The sequence below is a fragment of the Rhagoletis zephyria genome, unplaced genomic scaffold (assembly GCF_001687245.7).
Source record: "Rhagoletis zephyria isolate East Lansing unplaced genomic scaffold, Rhagoletis_zephyria_1.1 Rzeph_scaffold_02841, whole genome shotgun sequence".
NCBI lineage: Eukaryota > Metazoa > Arthropoda > Insecta > Diptera > Tephritidae > Rhagoletis > Rhagoletis zephyria.
In genome coordinates, this window is record NW_016159925.1 from 23,403 (window position 1) to 50,386 (window position 26,984).

General features: G+C 39.7%; 1 protein-coding gene across 2 annotated transcripts in view; it reads right to left on the reverse strand.

Annotated features, from left to right (window-relative positions):
* Positions 1-26,984, reverse strand: part of LOC108367878 (trypsin-1) — a 53,042-nt gene that overhangs the window by 13,463 nt on the left and 12,595 nt on the right. For both annotated transcript variants that reach the window (XM_017622576.1, XM_017622575.1), the window contains exon 2: positions 15,391-15,777. In XM_017622576.1, coding sequence (XP_017478065.1) covers positions 15,391-15,777 — 387 coding nt within the window. The remainder of the gene's footprint in view (positions 1-15,390; positions 15,778-26,984) is intronic.

Genomic DNA, 26,984 nt, shown 5'->3' on the forward strand with positions numbered 1-26,984 from the left:
GATACGAACCGAAGGATTTGTTACAATTAGTGTCAGAAGTGAGAATGTTAAATATATCCCGAAAGATAAACTTTTGAAAATGGCAAGAATTCAGGACTTAAAGATTGAGGAACTCAAACAGGAGTTGGAGAAGCGAAATTTAGCAACCTCCGGGAGAAAAGTGGAGTTACTATTACGGCTGGGAGATGCTATGGAAGCAGAAGGCATCGACGTGGACAAAGACGACTTCCAGGGTAAACTTGACGATGCATCCGCAAAGGACGAACAGAAGGATGAGGCCGCCTGTTCGTCGAAGGATATGCAGCAGACATCCGGGAAGGTTGAAGAACAGCAAAAGTCTGCAAGTTCATCAACAGCTATGGACATGGACACGTTATTGGCTGCCATGTCACAGATGTCATCACAGCTGTCGTCACAGATGATGCAAGCACAGGATACACGCATGTCACAGATGTCATCACAGCTGTCGTCACAGATACAGGCGCTGGAGACACGTATATATTCAGAAGTATCAGCGCAGGTGTCATCGCAGGTGGTATCCCGGTTAGAAACTCAGCTACAGGCACAGGAGGCACGCATATCATCACAGCTGGAAGCACAGAGAGACGTACGCGAATCCCAAGCCAACATTTGCTGAAACTGTCTCGTATGCCCAGACGCGCGATACGGCGGCGCTCTTAAGTAGACCAGCCTACAAAGCACATCGCGTGGAAGTGGAAATACCGGACGAGACTAATGAAATGCTGAAGAAGATTATCCAACTGCTGGGCGAGAAAAAGGATGGCTCTGGCAAATGTTTTGAATGTGGAAAGCCAGGCCACTTCGCCCGCGATTGCAGCGCAAGTTCCAGTGGCCTCAACAATTCAGAAGGACGCAAACGCAGGGCTGAAGGAGACGAAGCCAATTCAAATCAGTCGTTAAACTGAAACGAGCCAGCAGGGAGGGCCGCGTGCTGGTTCCAGAACTTGAAGGGCCCATAATCTCCGTCTCACAAGTTGGCCGGAAAGCATGCAACCTCACAGTTGGTGGATGTGTGAATGCGCAGGAGAGAGTACTGACAGTGGATACTGGAGCGGCACATTCCATTATTCGACAGGATTTGGCCACTTTTTATGTGAAGCCACTACCTGGAGCAAAGCTGCAGACTGCAACTGGTGAATGCACCCAAGTGTTAGGAGAAGTACCATGCGAGGTAATAATAATCGACGGTGTGGCCTCGTACACTAGGTGGCACACATTTTGAATGAAGTCATCATCGGCGTGGATTTCTTACTTGGCCAAGGCATGAAGATTGACCTCCAGAGAATGATCCTGACACATCGTCACAGGAAAGCGTCACTTAGGGTTGGTTACGACAGCCAGTGCTGCAGCAGATGGTTAGCCTTAGAGGAAGTGTTGAAGATTCCACCAGAAACGGAAGTGGTTAGTTGGGCAGAGGTTGACAGTGATGGAGACGAAATGGTTTCGTCAGGAGGAGGAAGTGGTTCACCGATACAGGAAAAGCGTGACGGCCCCGCCAGCTCAGTGAAGAAGAGGTCGCAACAAGGAAGTGGTCATGGCAAGCCAGGCAGTGTTTCCGGCAGGAGGAAAGCCGCTAAACCACGTTGCAATGGTAAAACGCCGGTGGCCTGAAACGTATGCGGCTGTGGGAGCAGGAGGCGCGCTGTGAAGTGTCCCGAAAAAGGTGGTCGGCAAAGGCGAGGAGTTAAGCCGGAAGCCAAGGATGAGGTTATACATGTCCTGTCAATGAGGTTGACGCCGGAGAAGGAGCGAGATCCGGAAAAACTGGGCAAGTTTCAGCGGACTTAGCAAGATGTGCTAAAGGCAGTGCAGCACGAAGGCAGGAGCCTCGGTGTCATGGACTGAGGATGCGGCATAGATCTGGCAAAAAGGGTGCCTACAAGAGTGACTTGGTCTGGTCACCACCAGTGGCCGGCAGAAGCAGGACCATGTGAGATGGTGCACCACCGGAGATAAGCTGGAAGCAATGTCCAGTAACACATCGAGCCGAGAGGAGCTACAGGAAAGCGATTTGGTGTTGTTGCACATGCCGCAGCCGAAGAAAGGCTTCACCTCCGAACAAGATCGTACCTGGAAAGGTCCGTATAGGATTGACAAACGGCTGAAGGATGCAGTGCATCGAATCCAGACAGCTGGTAGACCGAGAACCAAGATGAAAGACTAGCAACGTTTGGAGCAGCAAGTGTGTCTGATCGGGACGATCAGACTTACGTGGAGGGCAGTGTGGCGCATACTGCGGCAACGCGAAGCGAACAACGAGAAATAGGCAGAATGTTCGAGAAATGACGTAGAATGTTCCACAAAGAGAAACGTCAAGTTGGATGAACACTGCGAACAGCGAGAGAAAGAGAATGAGCGATAGACTTCAGAACGTTCTAGAGTTGCCATAAGTACCTGCGCAGGTATATACAGCGAAGTGAGTTAGTTATGAGTTACAAGTCAGCAAGCTACAAGTAAAGTGAGCAGAGAAGTGAGTTGCGAATAAGCAAGCTATAAGTTTAATTGTGTTAACAAGTTTAGTAAAGCGTTGTTATTGCTTTAGCAAGTATTGTAAAGTGTTTTTACTGTATTAGCGAGTATTGGAAATTGTTTGTTGTACAATAAAGTTAACTGTACTACAATTTGGTCATCGTTAGCATTTATTTAACAATCCAGAGATACGAACCGAAGGATATTTGGGAAATCTCTCGAGGTTTCAAGGATAATCGTTACAATACATTAACGAGGATAGTCTGAATACCCTTAATATAATAATACCATTAACGCATAAAATGGTACTTAACATTATACTACTGAACTACATTCGCGAAAGCCGCTATGAACGAAAAATGTATAGTCTGTCTAAAATTTGGAATCGAACCCAACAAGCGGGTGTTATCGTTGTCCCACCCATCACGCTTCGAAAATATTAAATTTGTGTGAAAATTATCTATGTATGTAACTAAATTTTCAACTTTATAAGTTTCGTATTAAACTGATATCTGACTTCAATGGCTAAAATTTTCACACTAGTCATCGATAGTTAAATAGAATTTACTAAAAGTTTGAGCAAAAAGGAGTTAAAATAGCCCACCCGTCAATTTTGAATGCCCCATTTGGAGTTCTAGTAGTAGTTATTATCCACTGAAGGATTTTGAGTTTCATCGAAGGAGTTTTGGAAAATTGTCAAAAAAGGTATATTATATATAATATTCGGGAAGTTACTTACAGATCCTGGTCGAATGTCATCGAGTCTGAGCTATTTCCGATGTCGACATTGTCACTTGTTTTTAATAGTGTTTGTGTTATTTTATTGTTAGTAATGTTATATTTGGTTTTTGCTAGGCATGTGCTGGATAGAGATTTTGCCGGATAACCGGATTCCGTATACAATGCAAAAATAAGATCCGGATTCGGATATCCGATCGGATATCCGGTAGACTGCTGCCCTTTATAAATTTCGCAATATTGTTACAATACGTAATTAAGAAAACAAAAAGGGCTCCTCTGAAATCCAAGTTCTAAAACCCTGATTTATAGATTACACAAGCCTGCGAAAATTTAAATTTTTCTATTTTTTGAATATCGGTGCGTTAAATTTAAGCATTAAGAAAGCGATACTGTCCCCCCTCAATAAATGAATTATTAACATAAAGACATAAAATCAGCTGATGAATTTGGTTCTGTAGCTGAACAGTTTTAGATCTCGACACTTAACAAACTCCTGGCTATCGTGACTCGTCGCAAAAATTGAAAATATTGGTTCCGTACGTCATGCGGACTGCGCCCATCGTGCGGATGGGCGGGAATGGAGGGTAGAAACCGTTGGGATTATTATTATATTTGGCCCCTCGCGATGGCAGGCACCTAGGAACGGTGCGAGGGCTTAGTCGTATCACTAATCAGACTTCCTCAACGGATAGTGGTGCAACTGTGTGAGTACATGNTGGGAATGGAGGGTAGAAACCGTCGGGATTATTATTATATTTGGCCCCTCGCGATGGCAGGCACCTAGGAACGGTGCGAGGGCTTAGTCGTATCACTAATCAGACTTCCTCAACGGATAGTGGTGCAACTGTGTGAGTACATGTACTCACCAACTGGACCCTATCGCATTGATTAGCGCTGCGTTTTGAACGATGACCAAAAGTTGCTAGGTTGGAGCATCCTGAGTGGCATTCGGTGCGTCTCGGGAAGTAGGAGGACGACGGGAAGAATTCCTTTGGAAAGGCCCAAGCCTGGTGATGAGCATAGACGAGAGCTCATTGGAAGTTCTTCGAACTAAATGCGAGTATCGCCCTCACCTACCCCTGGGACGAATACATTTTCGTGTCCAGGATAAGGAAGAAGAAACAGGTAAGAAATAATTAATGGCTTTATCTCCTCTAGGTGTGACTGAAATTATTTTTACACAACTACTGCCCTACTTATTGCCCTATTATGCAGTACACATGCGAAACTACGCACAAATCCCCAAATAATCCTAATTCAGCAACCATGGGTATTCCGCGGGCGTATCTGTGGACATGGAGGGATTTCGAAAAGGTCAGAATCCTCGAAAGGCGGACTAGAAAAAGTTTGGGTTGCTCCTTTAAACGAGAATACCAAATCTCCCTAAACTCAAAAACATGAAATCAATTGAAGAGGCGACCCGCGAGTACTTGATAGGTGGTTTTAAGGAAGTATGTCCGCTAAGAAGAAGCAGGCAGGCAATTCTCCGATGGGAGAACGCTGAACTCACCAAACTTCGAAAAAGGTCTAGGAGACTTCTGAGTAGGGCTTTAAAAACCCGAGGGAGGACTGGTCAGAATATCATATCGTGCAGAAGGAATATAAGAGGCAAGTTCGCAAGTCAAAATTAAGCTCTTATAAAGACTTCTGCAGTGATATCGAAAACATGAAAGAGTCTGCCAGGCTGTGTAAGGTACTTCAACAGGACCTGACGGTTAGGCTTGATTCTCTTAGAAAATCTGATGGAACTTATACTACGGCGCTGCTATAGATATAGAAAACTCTCCTGGAAATTCACTTTCCAGGTAGCAGGATAATTCCTAACGCAGGCAGAGATATGGTGGAGCATAGCGCGTCAAGAAGAGCCACCAGACTAAACTGGTACATACCATCACGGGTGGTGACAGAGTAGTCAGTGAGGTTTTCCTTAGCCTTTTTTGACGACTTTAAGTCACCGCACCCAGACGGTTTGTATCCGAAAATGCTAAAGTGTGTTGGAGACAGGCTTGTAGTGACTCTAATGAGAGTCTTAGGGCCTGTCTGGAATTTGGCTACGTTTCCACTCTTTGCAGAAGAGTCAGGGTAGTCTTCATTCCCAAACCAGGAAAGGATGACTATGCGCTGGAAAAAAGCTTTAGGCCAATTAGCTTGACATCATTCCTGCTGAAAGTCTGGAGTGCATGGTCGATAAGTACATTATATCAAGGGTNAAGCGGTCCGATGGGAGAACGCTGAACTCACCAAACTTCGAAAAAGGTCTAGGAGACTTCTGAGTAGGGCTTTAAAAACCCGAGGGAGGACTGGTCAGAATATCATATCGTGCAGAAGGAATATAAGAGGCAAGTTCGCAAGTCAAAATTAAGCTCTTATAAAGACTTCTGCAGTGATATCGAAAACATGAAAGAGTCTGCCAGGCTGTGTAAGGTACTTCAACAGGACCTGACGGTTAGGCTTGATTCTCTTAGAAAATCTGATGGAACTTATACTACGGCGCTGCTATAGATATAGAAAACTCTCCTGGAAATTCACTTTCCAGGTAGCAGGATAATTCCTAACGCAGGCAGAGATATGGTGGAGCATAGCGCGATGGTACATACCATCACGGGTGGTGACAGAGTAGTCAGTGAGGTTTTCCTTAGCCTTTTTTGACGACTTTAAGTCACCGCACCCAGACGGTTTGTATCCGAAAATGCTAAAGTGTGTTGGAGACAGGCTTGTAGTGACTCTAATGAGAGTCTTAGGGCCTGTCTGGAATTTGGCTACGTTTCCACTCTTTGCAGAAGAGTCAGGGTAGTCTTCATTCCCAAACCAGGAAAGGATGACTATGCGCCGGAAAAAAGCTTTAGGCCAATTAGCTTGACATCATTCCTGCTGAAAGTCTGGAGTGCATGGTCGATAAGTACATTATATCAAGGGTTTTGGTGAATAGCCCCCTTAGTGTTCATTGCATACCAAAGCGGAAAATCCTGTGAATCAGCCCTACATGACCTTCTAACAAAGACCGAGGTGGAGCTGGAAGCAGATGATTATGCAATGGGCGTCCTCGCTGATGTTGAGGTGGCGTTTGACATTGCTACTTTTGACTCCGTGTGCTCTGCGCCCAGAAGACATGGTGTGAACGAAACCATCATAAGGGGGATGCACTTCATGCTATCTAGGTGATTGCTAACCATGGGGGATGAAGCTAGCCTTTGTAACATAGCAGAAGTTGGGAGAGGATGCCCTCAGGGCAGGATGCTCTCACCTCTCTTGTGGTGTTTGGTGGACTCCCTACTAACGGCAATGCAACACTTCGTTCGCATCGAAGCGGATGATGTCTGTGCACTGTCATCAGGTAAATCTCTCATGGAGGCTTATGTTAAGACACAGAGAACCCTGAATAAGATTGGTGAATGGTGCACTTTGCAGGGTCTTGCTGTCAATCCCAGCAAGACAACCCTAGTCCTGTTTACGCGGAAAAAAAAGGAAGGTCACAACCTTCCAGTGCTTAGAGGCGTAAACTTAAGCATTTCCGTGGATGTGAAATATCTAGGGGTAACTGAAGATACGAAGCTGACATGGAAAACTCACATCGAGCTGAAGGTAAATTGAGCTCTGGAAGTGTTCAGACAGTGTCGAAGAAACTTTAGCAAGACCTGGGGTCTGAGACCGGGTATGGTATTTTTAATACACATAGCTTTAGTCAGGCCAATCGTCACGTATTCTGATGTAGTATAATGGCGCAGAACCATGGTCAAAACCACGGCTTTTGTGCTAAACAGGCTACAAACGAGTATGTGTATAGGCATTGCGGGCACCATGAGCACAACGTCAGGGCCGGCTCTTAATGCTTTGTTGAATTTGTCGCCTCTGGATTTAGCGATCCAAGAGGGGGCAATGAAAACGATGTGTCGACTGCACTATTTTTGTCTGTGGCACGACGATCGGAGCGCTGGGCACAGAGAGTTGTTCAGAAAGTTGTCAAAGCCGTATTCTTTGTTTTTGGCACCAAATGACAAACTGATACCTAGAGTCTCCTTTGGTAGAAAGTACGTCGTTAGATTTCCTATAAGAAAACAATGGAGAGATCCAGACAGTCTCTTGGGAAGCTCGGTGAAAACTCTCTATAATGATGGCTCAGAGACTGAAAATGTTACTGGAGCTGGAAACTTGACAACGGTCTTTCAATCGGAAGTCTTTGCAAGACTGAAAGTGGCAGACTGAATAACTGGCGAAAGGAGGCGCGGACATAAAATCAGGATCTGCAAGCAGCTCTAAAGGCCCTGCAAACCGCTCGAACCTCTTCAAAGTTAGTCCAGGAATGTAAGTTGAGACTGAACTCCGTTACAAGATGGAATGAGCTTGAACTTTTGTGGGTGCCAGGGCACTACGGTGCTCAAGGTAACAAACTTGCTGATGAATTGGCGAACTGCGGTTCTCCTGAGCGCCCAATTGGAATTGAGCCAATTGTAGGGCCAAGCATAGCGGGAATGATCCGGTGCATCAAGGAGGTTAGGCTAGGTTAGGTTGGAGTGGCAGCCCCGCGCAGAGCGCGGAGCACACGTGGGCTGGAAAAGCCCGTTGTGATACCATTGGCCGACGCCATTTGTATCTTTCCCTTCCTTAGTAATTGAACCACCGAGTGTGTTTTATATAGCACAAAAAGTCGAGGACGTTCGCCGAGTTCAAATCGGCTAAACAATCTACAAAGTACTTGTTGAAGAATCGGATGCGCGTGTTGGCCAGGGCGGGACAATGGCAGAGATAGTGTTCGACGGTCTCCACCTCTTCCTCGTCTCTGCAACTGTGACAAAAATCGTTGGTGGGGTATCCTAGCCTTTTTCCGTGTGTGCCCATCAGGCAGTGTCCGGTGATAACCCCGACTACTAATCTGAGAGAGGAGCGGTCCAGCAGGGTAAGAGCTATGGATCGCTTTACATCAATCTTTGGCCNTCCGTCGAATATATTCGTCGATGAGCCACTCTAGAGTTTTAAGGAAGAAAGAAGTGAGGCTTATAGACCTGAAACCCTTCGGTTTCACATGTGCGGCCTTGCATCCTTTTCGTAAGAATACGGCTTTTGCCTTTGTCCACTCATGTGGTATGTGAGTCAGGATTATTCAGGATGTAAATATCTGAGAAAGCAGGGGGTACAGTATGTCCTTAGCTTCCTGTAGTTGAGCGGGAAAAATTCCGTCGAGGCCCGGAGATGTGTAGGGCTGGAAGGACATTAAAGCCCTCTCCTCACTTACGACGTTCCTAACGGTGTCACCCAGAGACAAGTAGGTCCTAGGACCGGGCGAAAAGCCGGAGGTGTCGTCCGAGGAGCCCGGGAAGTGAGTGCTTATAAGGACCTCCAGCATTTCGTTACATGATGTCGTCCAGTCACCGTTAGGTTTCTGGATAGAGTTAGAGAGAGAGAAGAGGATTTCGAGAGAACTTTCTTCAGCCTGAGCTTCAGAGTTCTCTTCTATGTTATTGCAGAAGTTTTGCCAAGATTCGCGTTTCGCCCTCTTTATGGCCTTCTTGAAAACTTTGAGTGCGTCTTTGTATGGTTGCCAAAGACCTGTTTGCTTAGCATGATTGAAAGTCCTCCTGCTGCTCTTCCTCAGTGCTGAAATCTCAGGATTCCACCACTGGGGTTTCTTTTTGCCCTTCGGGAGGGTGCTTGGGCAGGAGGCTTTGAAAGCAGCATTTCAGGCATTTGTCACAAAGTTAACGGCTTCATCAATTTTCGACGATGAGTCCAGCTCACCGAGAGAAACACCCTTTGTATTCGAGAGACTCGCTTCATCAAGTCTTAGCGATAATCAGGACTTATCGTGAGAAGCGTATCTGCGTAGAGAGGCCTACAGCGTGCATTGTCCAGTCGGTTCGCTTTCTGTTCCTGTATGCTGTTAAAGGAGCTGGATCAAAATTAAGATTGAAACTAATGTAGAGGTGGTCAGAAAAAGAGTGTTACTTGGACACCTGCCAGTCCCTTATCCGATCGGACAAACCGCTCGACACAAGGGTGATGTCCAGCACTTCCCTTCTAACAGAGGTCAAAAAGGTGGGATCGTTCCCACGGTTACATACAGTAAGATTGTGTAAAAGAATAAAGTCAAGTAAACACTCACCCCGGGAGTTGGTGTCGCTTGAGCCCCAGATCGTGTTATGTGAATTAGAGTCAGCCCCTATTATGACCGGGAGCTTTCTGCGATTTGCTTCCGTCGCTGTATTGGGAGAGTAAAAAATGAGAATATACTTTTTTAATTAGAATGCAAGCTCTGATCCTACCTATTACTGGAGCTGTTACCACCTGGTAGGCATCAGAGTTCAGTCCGCAAACCTTGTTTCTGACGATCCAAGGTTCTTGGACTAGAATCAAGTCCTTAGCTTTATCGCTGAGGCGAAGAAGGAGAGCGGCCGAGGCTGCCTTGGAGTGGTGCAGATTAATTTGTAGGATCTGCAGCATCCTCAGAATCGGTTATGTCCATTGCTTCTAGCTCCCTCCGCTCGGCGGCGGCAATGACTGTGATGTCATTTTCCTCCTCCTCCGGTTCGGATACCAGAAGCTGGGCCTCGTCCATATCGTCCTCGTTGCCTATCGACTGTAGACCGGCCCTACGTAGGCAGATACTGAGCCCGTGTCGCTCTCAGTATCTGTCGCGGTATCGGATACACTCGTTGGTGGGTCCACAGGTTCACTCGTGGTGTTTCCTGTTTACCCCGCGCTGCCTGCCACCGATGCCGACGCAGGGGCCACAGGTCCGCTCGAGGCGTTTCCTGTTTTGTTGGCCCCTTCGTCGGGAAGAATATCTGAGGGAGCGGGTCCACTCGAGGCGTTGCCTGTTTCCCCTCTTGCTGATCCGTTGTCTGATGGATTTTTACTGTGATTGAGTAAAAGCCGTAGCTTATTACCACACCACAATTCTCGAGAACTGAGACAGAAGCATCGTTGATGACAAAGCCAACAAAACGCTGCTTCCCCTTGATCTCGCCAACTCGAGCTATCCTCCAATCCCTGGTGGGCAGTCCTTCGTTGCCCATGCGGATGAACTCGAGTATCTCCTCCGGTTTTGACGGCTCAGCTGGTACCCAGGCCCAGGCTCGCGGCCTGTTAGGGATTTCATCCCTATGGACGGCAACTAAGTATGCCCCGGGGCACAGCTGTCCATCCGTGGAGATAGCTTCTTTGTAGAGCCGCCATCCAGCATCACGGACGACTGGTGCAGGGCCGGGGAACTTCTGGAATATCCCTTTATATACCCTGCATAAACCCATCAGGACGGACTTCCAGTTGTCCGTGGTAATGTGGCCGTCCGGATGCCCCTTGTCCAACACCACCAGGTGCATCAAGGATCTCATAAGCAAAACTTATGAGAGCCGTTGGTCCACTATTGACACCTGCAAAATAACCAAGTGTTCCTGAAAAGGCCTGACAGGGTGGTAGCCAAATTTCTTCTCAGACAAAGAAAGAGTGATCTACGAGCCCTGATAGGACTGCTTACGGGGCAAAATCTATGGGGACGACATATGGTCACCATAGGCATCATCGACGATCCACTGTGTACATCGTGTTTGGAGGACGGGAATAGTACAGAACATTTTCTTTGCCGCTGTCTGGCCTTCGCCAGACTCAGATGGTATATTTTTGGGTCGGATATACTGAGAATGGACGACGTACGTTCTCTTTCCCTCAACAAATTGCTAAAATTCATAAAGGAGTCTGGTAAGTTTGCAGAGGAGTAATGCTTTCCCACCCCCCACCTACATATCCCTTTCCTCTAAATCCTGTTTCTTGGTCTTAAGTACAATGAACAATACTGCTTGAGTGCTTGGAAAAATTTGTTTTTGGTTTTTCCGGCCACCCACAATTACATTCCATTCTATTCCATTATATTTGGATTTTTTCTAGCACGTCGAAATTTTTTTATTGCATGATTTTTAGCAATTTGCATGAAAAGCCAAATATTTAAAAAAGTTAGAGTAGACATTCTAACTTAAAAACCCACATTGTTAGTTAGAAACTCTCATAAATAGACTAAGTAAATTAGAAAAACTTATGTAATTCCGAAATTACGCTAAGAAAACTGATAAAAGTTATTTTCTTAGCGTTAACTTCGAAATTATTAAAGTTTTTCTGATTTAATAATATTATCTATGGGTATTTTAAATTAACGCTATTGGGTTTTACGTAAAANACGCTAAGAAAACTGATAAAAGTTATTTTCTTAGCGTTAACTTCGAAATTATTAAAGTTTTTCTGGTTTAAAAATATTATCTATGGGTATTTTAAATTAACGCTATTGGGTTTTACGTAAAAATTCTATTCTAACTTAATTAATTTTTATCTTTTCATGCAAATTGCTAAAAATCCTAAACTATATATGTCATCAATAAAAAAATCTCGACGTGCTAGAAAAATACCAAAGATGTATTCTAATTTAACATTCCTAGATATTCAAAAAATAACATAATTATTGGAAGGAGGAAACAAAATTTAAATATTGCAAGCCTTTGTTATTTTTGGTAAATAGAGGAGAAATGTCAAAGAAGAAAGTTGGATTATTAAAAAAAGTGAGTAAATACAGCTAAAACTGGGTAACGCTTCTTCCGAAGAGGGAGCTCACCAGGATATTTGGCAATGCTTGAGGAATCGTGCTTCCACTCCGCCGGGCCTAAAGTCAAGCCCTTGTCAAAAGCCACGTTGCAAAAAATATAGAAAAAAGGTTTTTTCTTAACAGAGATCGCCCCTCGGCAGGCAATGGCAAACCTCCGAGTGTATTTCTGCCATAAAAACCTGCTTCTCATAAAAATACAATCACCGTCGACGTAAAACTGTAGCCCTCCCCACATCAAAGCGCACGCCACGAGGAAATCGCCAACGGCTCTGATGTGACTCTAGTTTTTGTAGTGATGTTGATAAGCAAACGATGGGTACACAAGATAGCGACCGTACAAGAAAAAAGACAGCGATTTAAAAATGGAGAAATATTTTCAGCTTCATTACACCCAGACGAGAATATCATTTAATTTGGTGGAAACGTAATCTCAAAGAATGTCGAAATTTGTTTATAAGTACTGGCAATGAAGTATCTCTGCGCACCACCTTCCTCTGTGAACCCAGAAAGTGAGTTTAGTGTATCGGGTAGCATTTATGTTGAAAATAGAAACAGACTTTTGCCCGATAATTCGTAAATGCTTCTATTCATAATTAAAAATATTAAAATTGTTTACTTTAGTTACTAATGGCATCTAACAATAAACTGGCTTATAAAAATACAAAAAAAAATCGGAACTAGACTTTTATATAGATAAAACTCCGGAAATTCGGCCGGATTCTAGCTAGTATAGTTGGATAGCAGAAAAACGGACGGATAGGCCCAATTCCGGATATCTACCGGATATCCGGCACATCCCTAGTTTTTGCTTTTCGTTTTGATATTGTTCTGTTTTAGGAATTTCTGGAAAGTATTTTAGTTCTTTTAGCAGCTGAGCTTTGTGGTATGGTTTTGGTGACTGAGAAAGTAGTGGTTGATGTAGAGGAGGTGCATTGTCTTCGCCAATTGTGGTCATAGCAAGGTCATCGTACGATATACTTGTCGTATTATGTTGGATTGTATTCGATGAATTTATTTTACTGTTTCTTTTCTTTCAAATGGATTAAAATTTGGCTACATTAGAGTACAATGAATCGTTGGCAGGATGTCTGCTTTTATGAATTGAGTGTGCCGGATTTCGACTTCTTTAATTAATATAGGGCAAATTTTGCTTGTAGATGGGTGATTTGTATCGTCTTGAAGGCTATGTGCGCAGTTTACGCAAGTTGGTTTGACAGTATATAATTCTTTAGATTCGGGATCAAGGTGAAAAATTCGTGCACAAATTCTACATAGTTAATTTCGGTTGCATATTTTTCTTACGTGTCCAAAACCAAGACAAGTGTTGCATCTAAATGGTAGTGGAATATAGGGGCGCATTTTTACCCTTCCGTATCCAATTTTTTGAGTTTCTGGAAGTATTTGCGATTCGAAAGTATGTAATAATAATAAGTCCGGTTTCTTTTAGTTCGTTTTATTGTTTTTTAGCATTTCTTTCACTTCAATAATGTTTTGCGGTTTAACTCTTCAAGAATTACTGCTTCCCTAATTTCACATAAATCATTGCATTTAATTACCCCTTTAGAAGTATTGAGTGATTTGTGTAGTCACTACACTACACTGTAGTTTAACACTGCCGGAATGTTGTTGTGCATAGATGTGAGTTTAAAGGCTGATTCACATACAACTTTCTTCGCTTTGCTTGATAGTTCTTTGCTTTGACATATAATATCGATGTAGACATATGCATGAGTATGCTCACATAAAAAACGTTTGAAGCAAAGCAAAGCAAAACGAAGAAAAATCTTGGGCAACTCTCAACTTTTGCCCCCTTTGGCAATCAGCTGTCTACATGTATCTTTTATCGTGCGCTTGCATTTGCATTTAATGACAAAATTAGGTTAAATAGGAATTTGTATTGCTATTATTAATGCATATTATTATATTGTTATCTATTTTAATGATAAAAAATATGGAGGAAAAGGAGAAGGCAAAAGTTGTCAAAGCGTTTATTGTAGCATACCTTCTGCGTTTCACGCTTTGTTGTCAAAGTTTGAACTGTCAAGCAAAGCGAGGAAAGTCTTATGTAAATGGCCCTTAAGTAGTTTGTTTGTTTCATATATTTTGTTTTCATTAACAGTGCATCACAAGTGAAGTTAATAATTTTTTTGATTATGAAAGGTGAAAACCCGGTGTCCGTTCTTGTTATCGTAAAAAATTCCATTCATCTATATTTGGAGGGTTTCTCTAAAAATATTTTCGACGGTGAGCCCTATCAAACCTCTTTGTTTTGGCACCCATATTGTAATATTGCATTTATTATATCAATTTACTTATACTTAAATTTTAAAACAGTTGGCAACTCTCTAAATTTCTTTCTTCCTAAACTTTTTGGTAGCACTTGCGAACAGAAGGACTTATCCAATTTGGTTCAGTCGTTTTCAAGTTTTAAGCATCCGAACAAAGCACAATCCATGTTTATATACATATATCGTCACTGGACACGATTAAAGGCGCGAGCTTAACAGTTGACTGCGAGAAAAGACGTAAAAAAATTCAGCGAAGAAAGACTTTTAAGATAGTTGACGGCGACGAAAGACTCCTCAGGGCCGTTTTCTTATCTAACCTTTATATTACCGGCCAATTTATCGTCTCCATATACGAGTTTTCGTTTTCTCATCAGCGCACTAATTTCTCGAATGGATAAATTGTTGCTCACCAGATACAACCTTTAAAAATGTATACCCAATTTTAAATTTTGGTTTGGTTGTGGTTCATGAGTCTATGAGATATATTAGATATTTCAACCAAGGTTTTGGGTTTTGCTAACAGTTGCTNCGATACAACCTTTAAAAATGTATACCCAATTTTAAATTTTGGTTTGGTTGTGGTTCATGAGTCTATAAGATATATTAGATATTTCAACCAAGGTTTTGGGTTTTGCTAACAGTTGCTCTTGCTCTATATTTGCTTATGTTGCATTGCCAACCTTTGAAATTTTATGACGAATGTAGTGAAGTTTCACTCTCGGAAATATAGTGAAGTTTAACTCTACGGAATAACAAATTTATTTTTTACCGGTAAGATAAGAAAACGAAAACACTTTAACGTGAGGAACAATTTATCTGCCCTGTTAGTAAAGGCAACTTTACTGCTTGGCGGGGATAAAGAAGCGTAGTAATTTTCAGCGTCAACTATGTTTGCGGGTATAACAGTATGTAAATTCGCCAAAGAGTTTTTGCGGAGTAATGCTGAAGTAACAGTCCGTTGAAAGGTATTAATTTATGTTTATGCGACTTTCTGCACCGTCAACTAGGTTATGCATCTTCCTTCGCCGGTTCTCTTAAGCGTAATTTGTCGTAAGACTTTTTACGCGTCTTTTTGGCCGTCAAAATACCAGCGCCTTTATTCAAGTCTAGTGACGACATAGGTGGGGAAATAGAATATTTTAATTTAATCTTTCAATAATCTAAAATGAATGTGACAAGCTGACTTTAAATCGGTACAGATGAATCCAACGTGTGCATATAATACTTATGTTGTTTTTATACCCGAGCGCACTTGTGCACAAGGGTATTATAATTTTATTTACGTACCTGCTGGGTTATAATTATAACGTGGTAGGCAAACAGGTTTTATAATTTTTGAAAACATCATAGGTTTTCGCAATTTTAGCAACGCTATATCATTATTGTAGCTATCAGGGTCGAAGTTTCTGTGCTTAATTATAGCAATTACAGCCCTCTGAATTGCATTTGATTCTGAAGTAATGTGTTGATCATGATCGCCAAAAATAATTCTTATTTTAGACTTTCGAAGCTTTTTAACACAATGCGCGGCAGTTAAGACATAGTCCTTGGTAAGCAATGATCCACCGCAATGAAATTTTCCATCGTACACTATGCGTGCCATCCAGGGGAACTGATTTACACCTGTTGGTTTTCCACCAACAATTCTGATTTCCTCGTTAGAATACCCACAATCTATAAATGGAAATGTGGTAAAAATACATAAAAAAACATTTTCGTTAAGTTTTCGAAAATATCTTAAAGTAAATTTATTCCAATAAGCGTAATGGTTGGAAGTACATATGCACTTACTATACTTATTTTAATATGTGTTTATAAGGATAAGGATATTAGTCCCGGGATCCCAACCTTTTTTAGGTCCCGAAAATCCCGGGATTCTAATCCGGGGATCTAATGGCAATAATAGAACTCCCTTTCTTGGCCAGTATTGGCTATATTTCTTTCTTTATTTAATAATACAAATTTTAGTTTGGTTNTGGAAAATAATACCGGAATTTTTAGGATTTGTAATTTGCACTAATGGCAATAATAGAACTCCCTTTCTTGGCCACTATTGGCTATATTTCTTTCTTTATTTAATAATACAAATTTTAGTTTGGTTTTTGTTCTCCAGGCGCCAATATCCAATTTCTATTTAGAATTGCTCCGTGATCCCGAAAATCGAGTTTATTTATTTTTGCTATGGATACGCGTTTGAGATATTTGCAATTTACCGTTATTCAGCTTAAAACAAAAAGTGGTTCCACTTAATCACGTATATCTTATGAACCAATTTAACAATCATTTAGAGATGTAACTCAAAGCTTACGTTTTTGGAGATTTCATTATGCATATAATAAGCTTGATAAGTAGACTATGTTCAGTTTAATCCAAAACCATACTTGCCATATATGATGAGGATATATGTCTTTCCATCTATCTTTTTGTATACAAACTGTATGAATTGATAAAACTTTGATTGCATTTTCCCAAAAAATTTAAATTTTGAAATATTTCGTTATGTTATTAAACGTGTGATATAATGAAGAAGATATTTATACACAAATTTTAAACATTAAATAAACAAAAGAAATATAGACAAAACTGTTCGAAAGGAGTTTCGTTTACTTCTGCCACTACCCAGCAAAAAATCGGTAGTCGCTTTTAGTGGTAAAGTATTTTAGAAGGCATACCGTTATAATGCCTTGGAATTTTTTCGCTTCTTTTAGGCATTGCCGGTAATGCAAAGTAGAATGTCCTATAATATTTCTTTTTTAATTCGCTTCTTTGCTTCATTTCGGGGAATGGAAAGTAGAATGTTCTACAATATTTTATTTGTTTCGCTTCTTTGCTTCATTTCAGCGATTGCAAAGTAGAATGTCTTACAATATTTTATTTTTTTCGCTTCTTTGCTTCATTTCAGGGAATGCAAAGTAGAAAGCTGCATCGTAGTCAGCTGAAAAATAGAATGAATATCCAAAAATTCCTTTTCTACCGTTACTTTCTGTGGAAATTTGTCTCGCATAAAAATCATGTTTTGCTTTTTTAAATTTTTAGCGAAGTTGAAGTCAGTCAAGGAAGTGAAGTACAAGAGTGAGGAAGTACAATTTTAAGATTAATTAAATATGCATGTATGTACATACCGATTTTTAAGTAAAATCTAAATACCTAAATACACACATATGTATGTATAAAAATTGATTTATAAAAATTTTAATTAATTTTATTCTTTTAAATCATTTTCTGATTTCACTTTAATATAAATAAGTATGTATTTATCTAGGTATTCTACATTAGTTTCTCTGTAAGCCATTCTTTGTTCGCTTCTCTGGATTCTGTTTATCCATGCGTTCTCCCTTCGTTTGAAGGTAATGCTGCGGGTAAGGGCTTACCGCCAATGGCATGCCCATGTTAAAATAACGCCTAGCTCGTTTCCACTTTTCTGTGGTAATCGTGTTTTTTGCTGGGTAGTATTATGAAATTCTGTCAACCACAAAATATATTTGTTGACCTACATTTTTTGGCATCGAGCTTTGTCAGACATACCTTAAGTTACTTTGTCAGATATGTACACGGTAAAGTATTATTAAATGCGTATAAATTTAATTACTGTCCGTTTTGTTACTTCTGAAATAATTTTTACCTTAAATAAAAAAGTAGGTTTCAAACCTTTATTTTATGGTAGGGGAGCTTCTCAAACAATATTAAAGAAATTTTTTCGATTGAAGTTGTTGAAAAATAATAATAATCTAAATCCCGGGACTAATCCCGGGATCCCGGGATTGTGATAACGAGATCTCAAAAATTCCGGGATCGTAAAAAGCAAAAAATTACCTTCCCTAGTGTTTATAAACTAAACACTTTTAGGCCTCCTTTACACGCAATATCTTATACAAAAGAAAGACGTAGTGTATAAAACTGTTTGAAAAATTAGATTTTGAAAAGCAACTAGGGTGTTATCACCGCCCGATTCATGGCCCAACAACCACCGAACTTATTTCTGCAACGAAAACCGAAGCGACGTAGAACTTGAGGTTCCTCCATTTGACAACATGCACAGCGAAAAATCGAAGGAGCTCAGCCAAGTAGTACTTAGTTATATAAATATATACATACTAGCAAATAGCCGGCGTACATCGATGCACCTTAAAAGTATTTTTGTTTTGTTAGTCTCTCTCACAACATTTGAGGATTTTTTTCAAATTAGATAAATATACGGTATTTAAATACTGAATTAAGACATGTTTGAGGTAAGGGTACGATAGTAGACTCCAGTTATAAGATTATGAATTAAATTTCCAGGATAAATAATTTATAAATGAGGCCATACGAGTTTTGGGAGATAGTTACAACACAAAAATACATTTAAAACGCAGCGAAGCGCGAAGGATAATTGCTAGTATTTAATAATTAAATTAAATTAAAATCTCCAAACAGGTGTCAACCTTCCAAAAAATATTTTCGGCTTTAACATCCACCCCTAAACAAAAGCGTCAGTATTCTCTGGTGTTCTACCGACTTTGACAGCGCGTTAGGAAGTGAAGTTGGCTGCAGAAAACGGCGACACTGTCATTTTCTTGGTTCACACAAACAAACCTATGCTTTTTCTTGGAGTTATTTCTTCATTTGACGTAGCGTTGCCGCTTTTGTTTTGGTATTGCACGTCGGCTTTAACACTAGGCTTTCTTTAACCTCTTTCTTTTCACAGCCATTCTTCAACATTTACTTTATCTTATCAATTTGCTTTAACCATTTCCCTGCATTTGTACAATATATTGTACATTTAATTTTTTGTAACAGTGGAAGCGTGCTACTAATAATCTTGTTAATATTTTTGAAAACAAATTGAACTTTATGAAGTTTTTGAATGTCCCGAATAGTTTACGTAAATTTCAAAATCAAAAGCTTTTCAAATTTTTTTTAGGATTTAATTTAAAAATAGACCATTTTATAAAATTCCTGTAACACGCAAGTTGTGGTAATTTACTGTACAAAAAATACGTGAATGTCAAGTAAAATCACTAATTAAAGCACATAGTATGGAAATATAAAAAGCATTTCATCATATAAAAATGCTAAAATTAAACTATCATGATTTAAAGTATTTTTCCAGAGTGGTCAAAAAAAAAAGTACAATAACATTTACACTGGAAGGTTGTAAGTGGCTTGTACAATATATTGTACAAACGTCCGCAAAGGTTGCAGTTGAACAGGCAATTGGGGTGGTTTTTGCCGTGGTTTTTGAAGAGCTTGTGCGCAGTTGTTACAGTAAAGGGTAGATTTTTGATTTCTTGATCTACTGAAGGCAGAAAAACCGGGAAGGTTTGTTAAAATGGGTCATATGTATTTTATATTGTAATTTTATTTTTTTTCTCATGGAGAAAATTTAAAATTTTTTAATGCAAATCTTAGTCTTAACTAAAGATACTTAGAAAGACATAAAATATTCATTCCAACATATCTGCAGTAAAATCAATTATTTTGTATATAAATAAGTCCATTCTCAATGAAATAAAAGTTTTATTCCGCCAAACTTTGTGAAATATTTATTGAGTTTTCTTGAGTACCTTTATTCCTTTGCACGAATTTGAGGTAGCCCTAATAGCTACCCAAAACAACTTTTGAATATTTTTTCTTTACTTTTGGTATTATGAGGCTCTATGAACCTCGTAATTAAGAGGAACAATTTTTATATTCATCAGGGACGGATTTGACCGGAAAGGGTTAACTGAGTTTAACAAAAATGGCCTGTTTAATATTATTTTCAATACTTTAAGTTGGACCTCTAGCAATGCATCGGTGAGAAGTGCATTCAATTCCAAGCATTCGTTTTTGGCTGATGCGCGTGCAAACGTAACAACAGACAGACACACAAAATTTCTAAAAACTGTTGATTTGGCTTCCGTTGCTTAAATAAAGACCTCCCATATTAATTTTCTTTAATATCTATAATGTCTTACAATTTTATTATATGTATGTACTGAATTAAGCTTCATAACAGCAAAATCGAAGCACATAGTTGCGCTTACAGCGCTTTCGGCATGGCAAAAGCAGTTGATATGTAAGTGGGTCATTATCAAATGAAGCCATATTTTTTTGTCCCCCCCTTTTTTAATTGTTTTATGGTGGTAAAAACGGAAAACCAAAAACAGTATTATACGATCCAATAAATAAGCCACAAACAAAACTGTTTTTTATTAATGTAAGCCGTTTTGTTTTCTTTTGCGAACGGAGTTTCTTTGATATATTTTACCTACTTCATATTCAAATATTTGCCCCCGCTCAGTTTATTCGATAATCAACATGAAAAAGGTTTAAGCAGTGAAAAATGAAAAAAGGCGTAACTGTTTGTAAATGACCACGTCGTGCCTTTGTGAGCTCACGTTTGATCGCCACTGATGTACAAAATTTTCGCGTAGCAACGCGCTGTATTTGGCGACCAAATAGGCTTATGCTTGTAAGTCCTTGTAATTTTTTATAATTTTACATCCCAAAAAAAGGGTGTTTATGTACCACAAAAAAAAAACAAGTAAGCGACTCCGTTTTGTTTCAAAAGTGCTTAGTTTTAAAAGATAATTATTAAAATCGGTTTAGTAATTTGGGAAATAAATCTTTACAAACACCTTCCATATAATCAATTTTATATAATAACTAGCAGAGCACCCGACGTCGTTCGGGTAAAACAAATTAAAATATAAAGCAGTAGTACAAATATTCAGTTCAGCATAAATTAAAGGTGTCAAACTATTTTCTTTCTGTTTAAATCAAGGCATCCTTATGAACCATACTTTTAGCTTTATCATGCTTCAACAACTATATATTTGTGATAATTTTTGTACTACAAATCTTGTTTCATTATTAATATTAGGTGGACTAAGGTAACGAAAGAATTTGTAAATTAAAATTAGTCTACTACGATACATCCCGTTTAGCTGCCTATTCGCTTAACTGTATTAATATAGCTGCACTTTTCTGGTAGAATGCTTCTTTCGAAAGGAGTTTTATTCATTATGAATGAACACTTTTCGTTTAACAGCATCGCTGATTCAAAAAAACGATTTAATCTTTTCATTTCGAAATGGTCTAAGGACTGTAAGGTTTAAAAAAAAACACAGTTTTAAATATCCGAGTGATCTAATAGATGAATACATATTTATCCCCTTCTACAAACTCAATCATATCACAGCGCACGGCAGTGGGCGCGAGTGGCGAAAGCAGCCACAGTAACATGCTGAAATGACTCGCTTATATATACACGAGATTTGGAAGTTTTTATCCAGACGTCCAATCGACATGTTTGAGAAATCGTTGGAAAGGTCTGGCAGAGTGTGTCCAGTAAATGTATTCAAGCTTCATAAACGATTAACCGCATTCTTAAAAATTAGGCTAAAGTGTTGCGAAACAAAAAACGTTTTTATGCTTTTGCCGGTTTAAGAGGGCATGTGGGTACACCCAACATATTTAGTGTTATTCTATAGGTCAATACCTTTCAAACGGTACCTTACATATTAGGTTCCGGTTGGAAATATATAGAGGTAAATGTGTTTTGGTTCGTGTCTCCACTACGAGATGCTTTGGTAGGTATGTGGCGTCTGTACGTACCTTCATTTAATTTTGTTCAAACTCTCAGGAATTAAAGTACAAGAAAAACTAAGAAGGTTTTGTTTCAGCATGTTTTGATTCGTATGCCGTTGTGGGCGTGGCTGCTGCCTGAAATTCGAAAAAAGGCATTTTTTTAAACTACCACTGAGGCCGCAATACTCAGTCCATGTCATTGATGTGGATATTAGTAGACGGGTCTTGAAACAAGCTATCTAACGCTATCTTTTTTTATAAAATATAAGTAGGTCATAACTTTACCGCCTGAAGACTGAAAATCGGATTGCTGAAAATATACATTTCCACAAATCTAACCCAAAATCTTAGCTTTCATCTGGCATATAGCTTATATCTAAGAAAACTCTTATTGTGGAGATATTGCGATTCAAATTGAAAAAAATTCGCTCCTAAAAGGGTCAAATGGTTAAAAATTAACATGTCCGTCTAATTTGGTTACTTTAAGATATAAAAATAATACCCAGTTCCCCGATTGCCACTTAAACCGAAATTACCTGGAAATCGGGGTATTTCCCGCGAGTTGACAAGTTGAAGGAAACCACAATTTTTGTGTATTTTAGAGTTTTTTTCAGTCACATGCCAAAAGTGTAAAATTTTTCGCCATTTTAATTGCAGGTATGTACACAGTATGTAACTATGCTACATGGGTTTATCACCCGCACTTAACCTACCTGGAAAGACGCTACCTAGAGTTGTACATAAATGTGTATGTATGAATGCATTTAGTTCACCCAATGTGCCGCTACTACTTTATACATATGTATAAATTGCCACTGAGCAAAACTACTTGAGAAATAAGCATTAGTTTTTAATAGCACGAGTGCAACACCGTACACGTGATAGAAGTAAAACTTCTTAAAAAAAGCACACGTGTGCGCCCCACAATCGGTAGAAATCTTAACAAAAATAAACTACGAGACTTTCAGGCGAATACAGTTGTTTATTGTATCCAAGATTGGTACCAAGTTGATAAGTTTTTATCATTTCTCATATTTTATTTTTTATTTTTTATTTTTTCGAAAACAAACGATATGATCATTCTTTTTCGCTTTATTCCGTATTCGAAAAATTATATGTTTCAATGGACAAATCGATTTGAATACATAATTTAGATTTAGATAATATTTTTAGCAATCTATTTGAGAAAAATAAAACATTAAGACTATTGTTTGTATTTTCATCGATTTTAAATTTGCTACCCCAAAATAAATGATATCAAATAAAACACCTCTTTGAGGTAAAATTTTCGAGTGACGAAAGCTGAACTAGAAACACAAAATGTATGATATCAATTTCGTGACGAAAATCATACGCATTTTTTAACTGCCTTTGAAACGTACGGAAAATCTTTTTTTCATTTATTCGGAACGCTGCGAAATTCCGTCTACTGCTAGAAACACAAAATAAACAAGTAATTTTTAGCAAAAAAAACCAACTTCAACTCCCATATAAAAAAAATATATATATATATATATCTCATGATCCCCTGATCGGATCTTAACCAGATTAGTATGAGACCCTACCTTTCCGATGCAAAAAGAATTATCGAAATCGGTTGACGTGGTCCAAAGTTATGCGGTAACATACAAAAAAAAAAAAAAACAATATATATTCCGACGAACTGATAACCTTTTTTTGTTGGAAGTCGGTTAAAACCAAAACTTTTGCAACGATTCGTATGAATAAAAAAGATTTTCCCTACGTTTCAAAGGCAGTTAAAAAATACGTATAATTTTCTTCACGAAATTGATATCATAAATTTTGTATTTCTAGTTCAGCTTTCGTCACTCGAAAATTTTACCTCAAAGAGGTGTTTTATTTATCATAGATCTTCACACCAAATTTCAAGTTCATGTGACCTGTGGTTCCGAAGTTATATCCGTTTAAAAACTTCACGCCAATGGGAATTTACACGCCTTCTTGTAAAAACTCATTTATATATACCATATTATAAGCACCCACCATAGATATATATGCATTCAAAATTCAATCTCATCTGACTTATGGTTCCGGGGTTATACCTGGTAAAAAATGTCACGCCTGTGGGAAGTGCCACGCCCCTTTTACAAACTCATTTATATATAGCCTACTATAAGCACCCACCATAGATACGTCTGCATACCAAATATAAAGTTTATGTGACTTATGGCTCTGAAGTTAGAGCTGAGAAACATTTCTACCCTATGGGATGTGCCACTCCCCCTTTTAGAAACTCATTTATATATATCTTATTATAAGCACTTACATTAGACATGTCCGTATACCAAATTTCAAGTTCATGTGACCTGTGGTTTCAAAGTTTTAGATGACAAAAAAATCACCGCCTATGCGATGTGCAACGCTTGCTTTCACAAACTCATTTATTTATACATACCCACCTTACTATAAGTGCCTATATATGTCTGCGTAACAACTTTCTAGTTCGTGGGACTTATGGTTCCGAAGTTATAGCTGATAAAAAAGTCCACGCCCTCGTTTACAAACCTATATAAATATACCTTAATACAAGCACCTACCATAGATATGTATGCATACCAAATTTCAAGTTCATGTGACTAATGGTTCCGAAGGTAAAACTGATAAAAATTTCCACGCCATAGGTGTTTGTATACCAAAGTTCATGTGACTTATAGTTCCGATGTTATAGATGATAAATTCTCCACGCCTATGGGTCACGCCCTCTTTTCCACACTCATGTATATATCCCCTATTATAAGCACCTTCCATAGAAATGGCTGCATTCCAAATTTCAAGCCCATGCGACTTATGGTTCCGAAGTTATGACTCATAAAAATTTCACGCCTGTAGGATGTGCCACCGCCTCTTTTTTCCAACTAATTTGTTTGTAACCTCCTATGAGCAGCTGCATACCAAACTTCAAATTTGTGGAACTTATGGTTCCGATGTTATAGGTAATTAAGATTTCCGTGAAAATGGGATGTGCCACGCCCTCTTTTATAAACCCGTATATATATACCTTACTATAACCTTCTACCATTATTATATATCCGCATCTTAAATTTCAGGTTCATGCGACTTATGGTTCCGAAGTTATAGCTGATAAAAAATTCCACGCCTATGAGATGTGCCACTCCCCCATTTACAAACTCATTTATATATACCCTCCTATAAGCATCTGCCATAGAAATGGGCGCATACCAAATTTCAAGTTCATGTGACTTGTGGTTTCGAAGTTACAGGTGATAAAAAATTCCACGCTTATGGGATGTGCCATGCCCCTTGTTACAAACTCGTTTATATATACCCTCCTATAGGCACCTACCATTGATATGTCCGCATCTTAAATTTCAAGTTCGTTCGACTTATGGTTCCGAAGTTATAGCTGATAAAAAATTCCACGCCTATGGGATGAGCCACGCTTTCTTTACCACACTCATTTATATATAGCCTATTATAAGCACCTACCATAGAAATGGTTGCATGCCAAATTTCAAGTTCATCTGACTTATGGTTGCGAAGCTATGGCTCATAAAAATTTCACGTCTGTGGGAGGTGCCACGCCCCNTCACATGAACTTTGGTATACAAATTTCAAGTTCATCTGACTTATGGTTCCGAAGCTATGGCTCATAAAAATTTCACGTCTGTGGGAGGTGCCACGCCCCCTTATCGGATCCCAATTTTTTCATCCTATTATAGGCCAAGATGTCATGGCAATACTCTGTCAAAATTTTGTTCGATTCTATCCGTCCGTCTAGGCTGCAACCTGGCACATACATACCTACATATGTACATACGTCCACAAATATATAGTAGATATATATCACTAGCTCAGTGTATACGAATTTTAGGAATATCTCGTCCACAATGCCGCCTATCGTGTGCATTTTAGGCCCAATATTTATTTTCAATTGCCTAACATACGCTCTAAATATTAGCCAAATCGGCAAGTAATTGCAATTTTCAGGAATATCCCAACCCCAGCGCCACCTAGCGTGAAAATTTTTGGTAAAAATATTTAATTTCAAGGTACTGATATATGTTCCAAATATGAACGAAATCGGTTCAGCCGTCTGATAGTTTAGTGACATACAATATACGGAAAACTCTATGAAATTGTTAATTCGTGCCGTCTCAGCATTCTTCATTTTTCAGCAACAACAACGAAAAAATTAAAACTTTTTTAAATCGAGAAACCTTCCACACAGAAGGTGCAAAACAGTCCTTTTTACAGAATTGAAATCGGTTCAGCCGTTTGGTCAGGCATCGCGGTCATACGAAAAACATTTCATTTTTATATATATAGAAGAGAAGATAATAACTAGTAGCGCCCCGTTGCCGAAATTCGACCACTACACTTTTCACACACTTTTTCATTTTGCCTGGGAAGTTTTTTAGGTCCATCAGCACCAGTTAATCGTCTAGCTCTCTTACATATATTGTTTGGAGGAGTAATATACATTCTGTTAAATAATTTAAACATTCATAGAAACCAAAGCCGGCACCTACCGGAAAAACAAACAAAATGCGCACCTCTCCTTTGAAATACCTTTCGAACAAAAGAAAAATCATTCATCTCGGTTGAGAAACATAGGAGCAGTACGGAGGAATAGATTTGTATGGGGTTTCGTTAGCGTATTAATATAGGGAGTGTCTATTCGTACTTTGCCAGTGTCACCAGTGTACCAGTGTCGCCAGTGTAACCAGTGTCACCAGTGTACCAGTGCCGGGAGTCTTCGGCTCTGCCAGTGTCACCAGTGTACCAGTGGCACCAGTGTCGCCAGTGTCCCCAGTGTCGCCAGTGTCACCAGTGTACCAGTGTCACCAGTGCCACCAGTTTCACCAGTGTCACCAGTTTCACTATGCAAGTGTCGCCAGTTTCACAATGTGTCACCAGTGTACCAGTGTCACCAGTTCACCAGTTACCAGTGCTCACCATGTTACCAGTTACCAGTTTCACCAGTGTCAGCCCAGTGTCGACATAGCTGTCACCAGTGTCACCAGTGTCACCAGTTTCACCAGTGTCACCAGTGTCACCAGTGTCGCCGTGTCACCAGTGTCACCAGTGTCGACAGTGCCGCTAGTGTCACCAGTGTCGCCAGTTTACCAGTGTACCAGTGTACAAGTGTCACCAGTTTCCGCAGTGTACCAGTGTTACCAGTTTCACCAGTGTCAATAGTTTCCCCAGTGTACCAGTGTCACCAGTTTCACCAGTGTATGCGCAGTGTCACCAGTGTCACCAGTGCCGCCAGTTTCACCAGTGTACCAGTGCCACCAATTTCCCCAGTGAACCAGTGTCACCAGTTTCACCAGCGTCAATAGTTT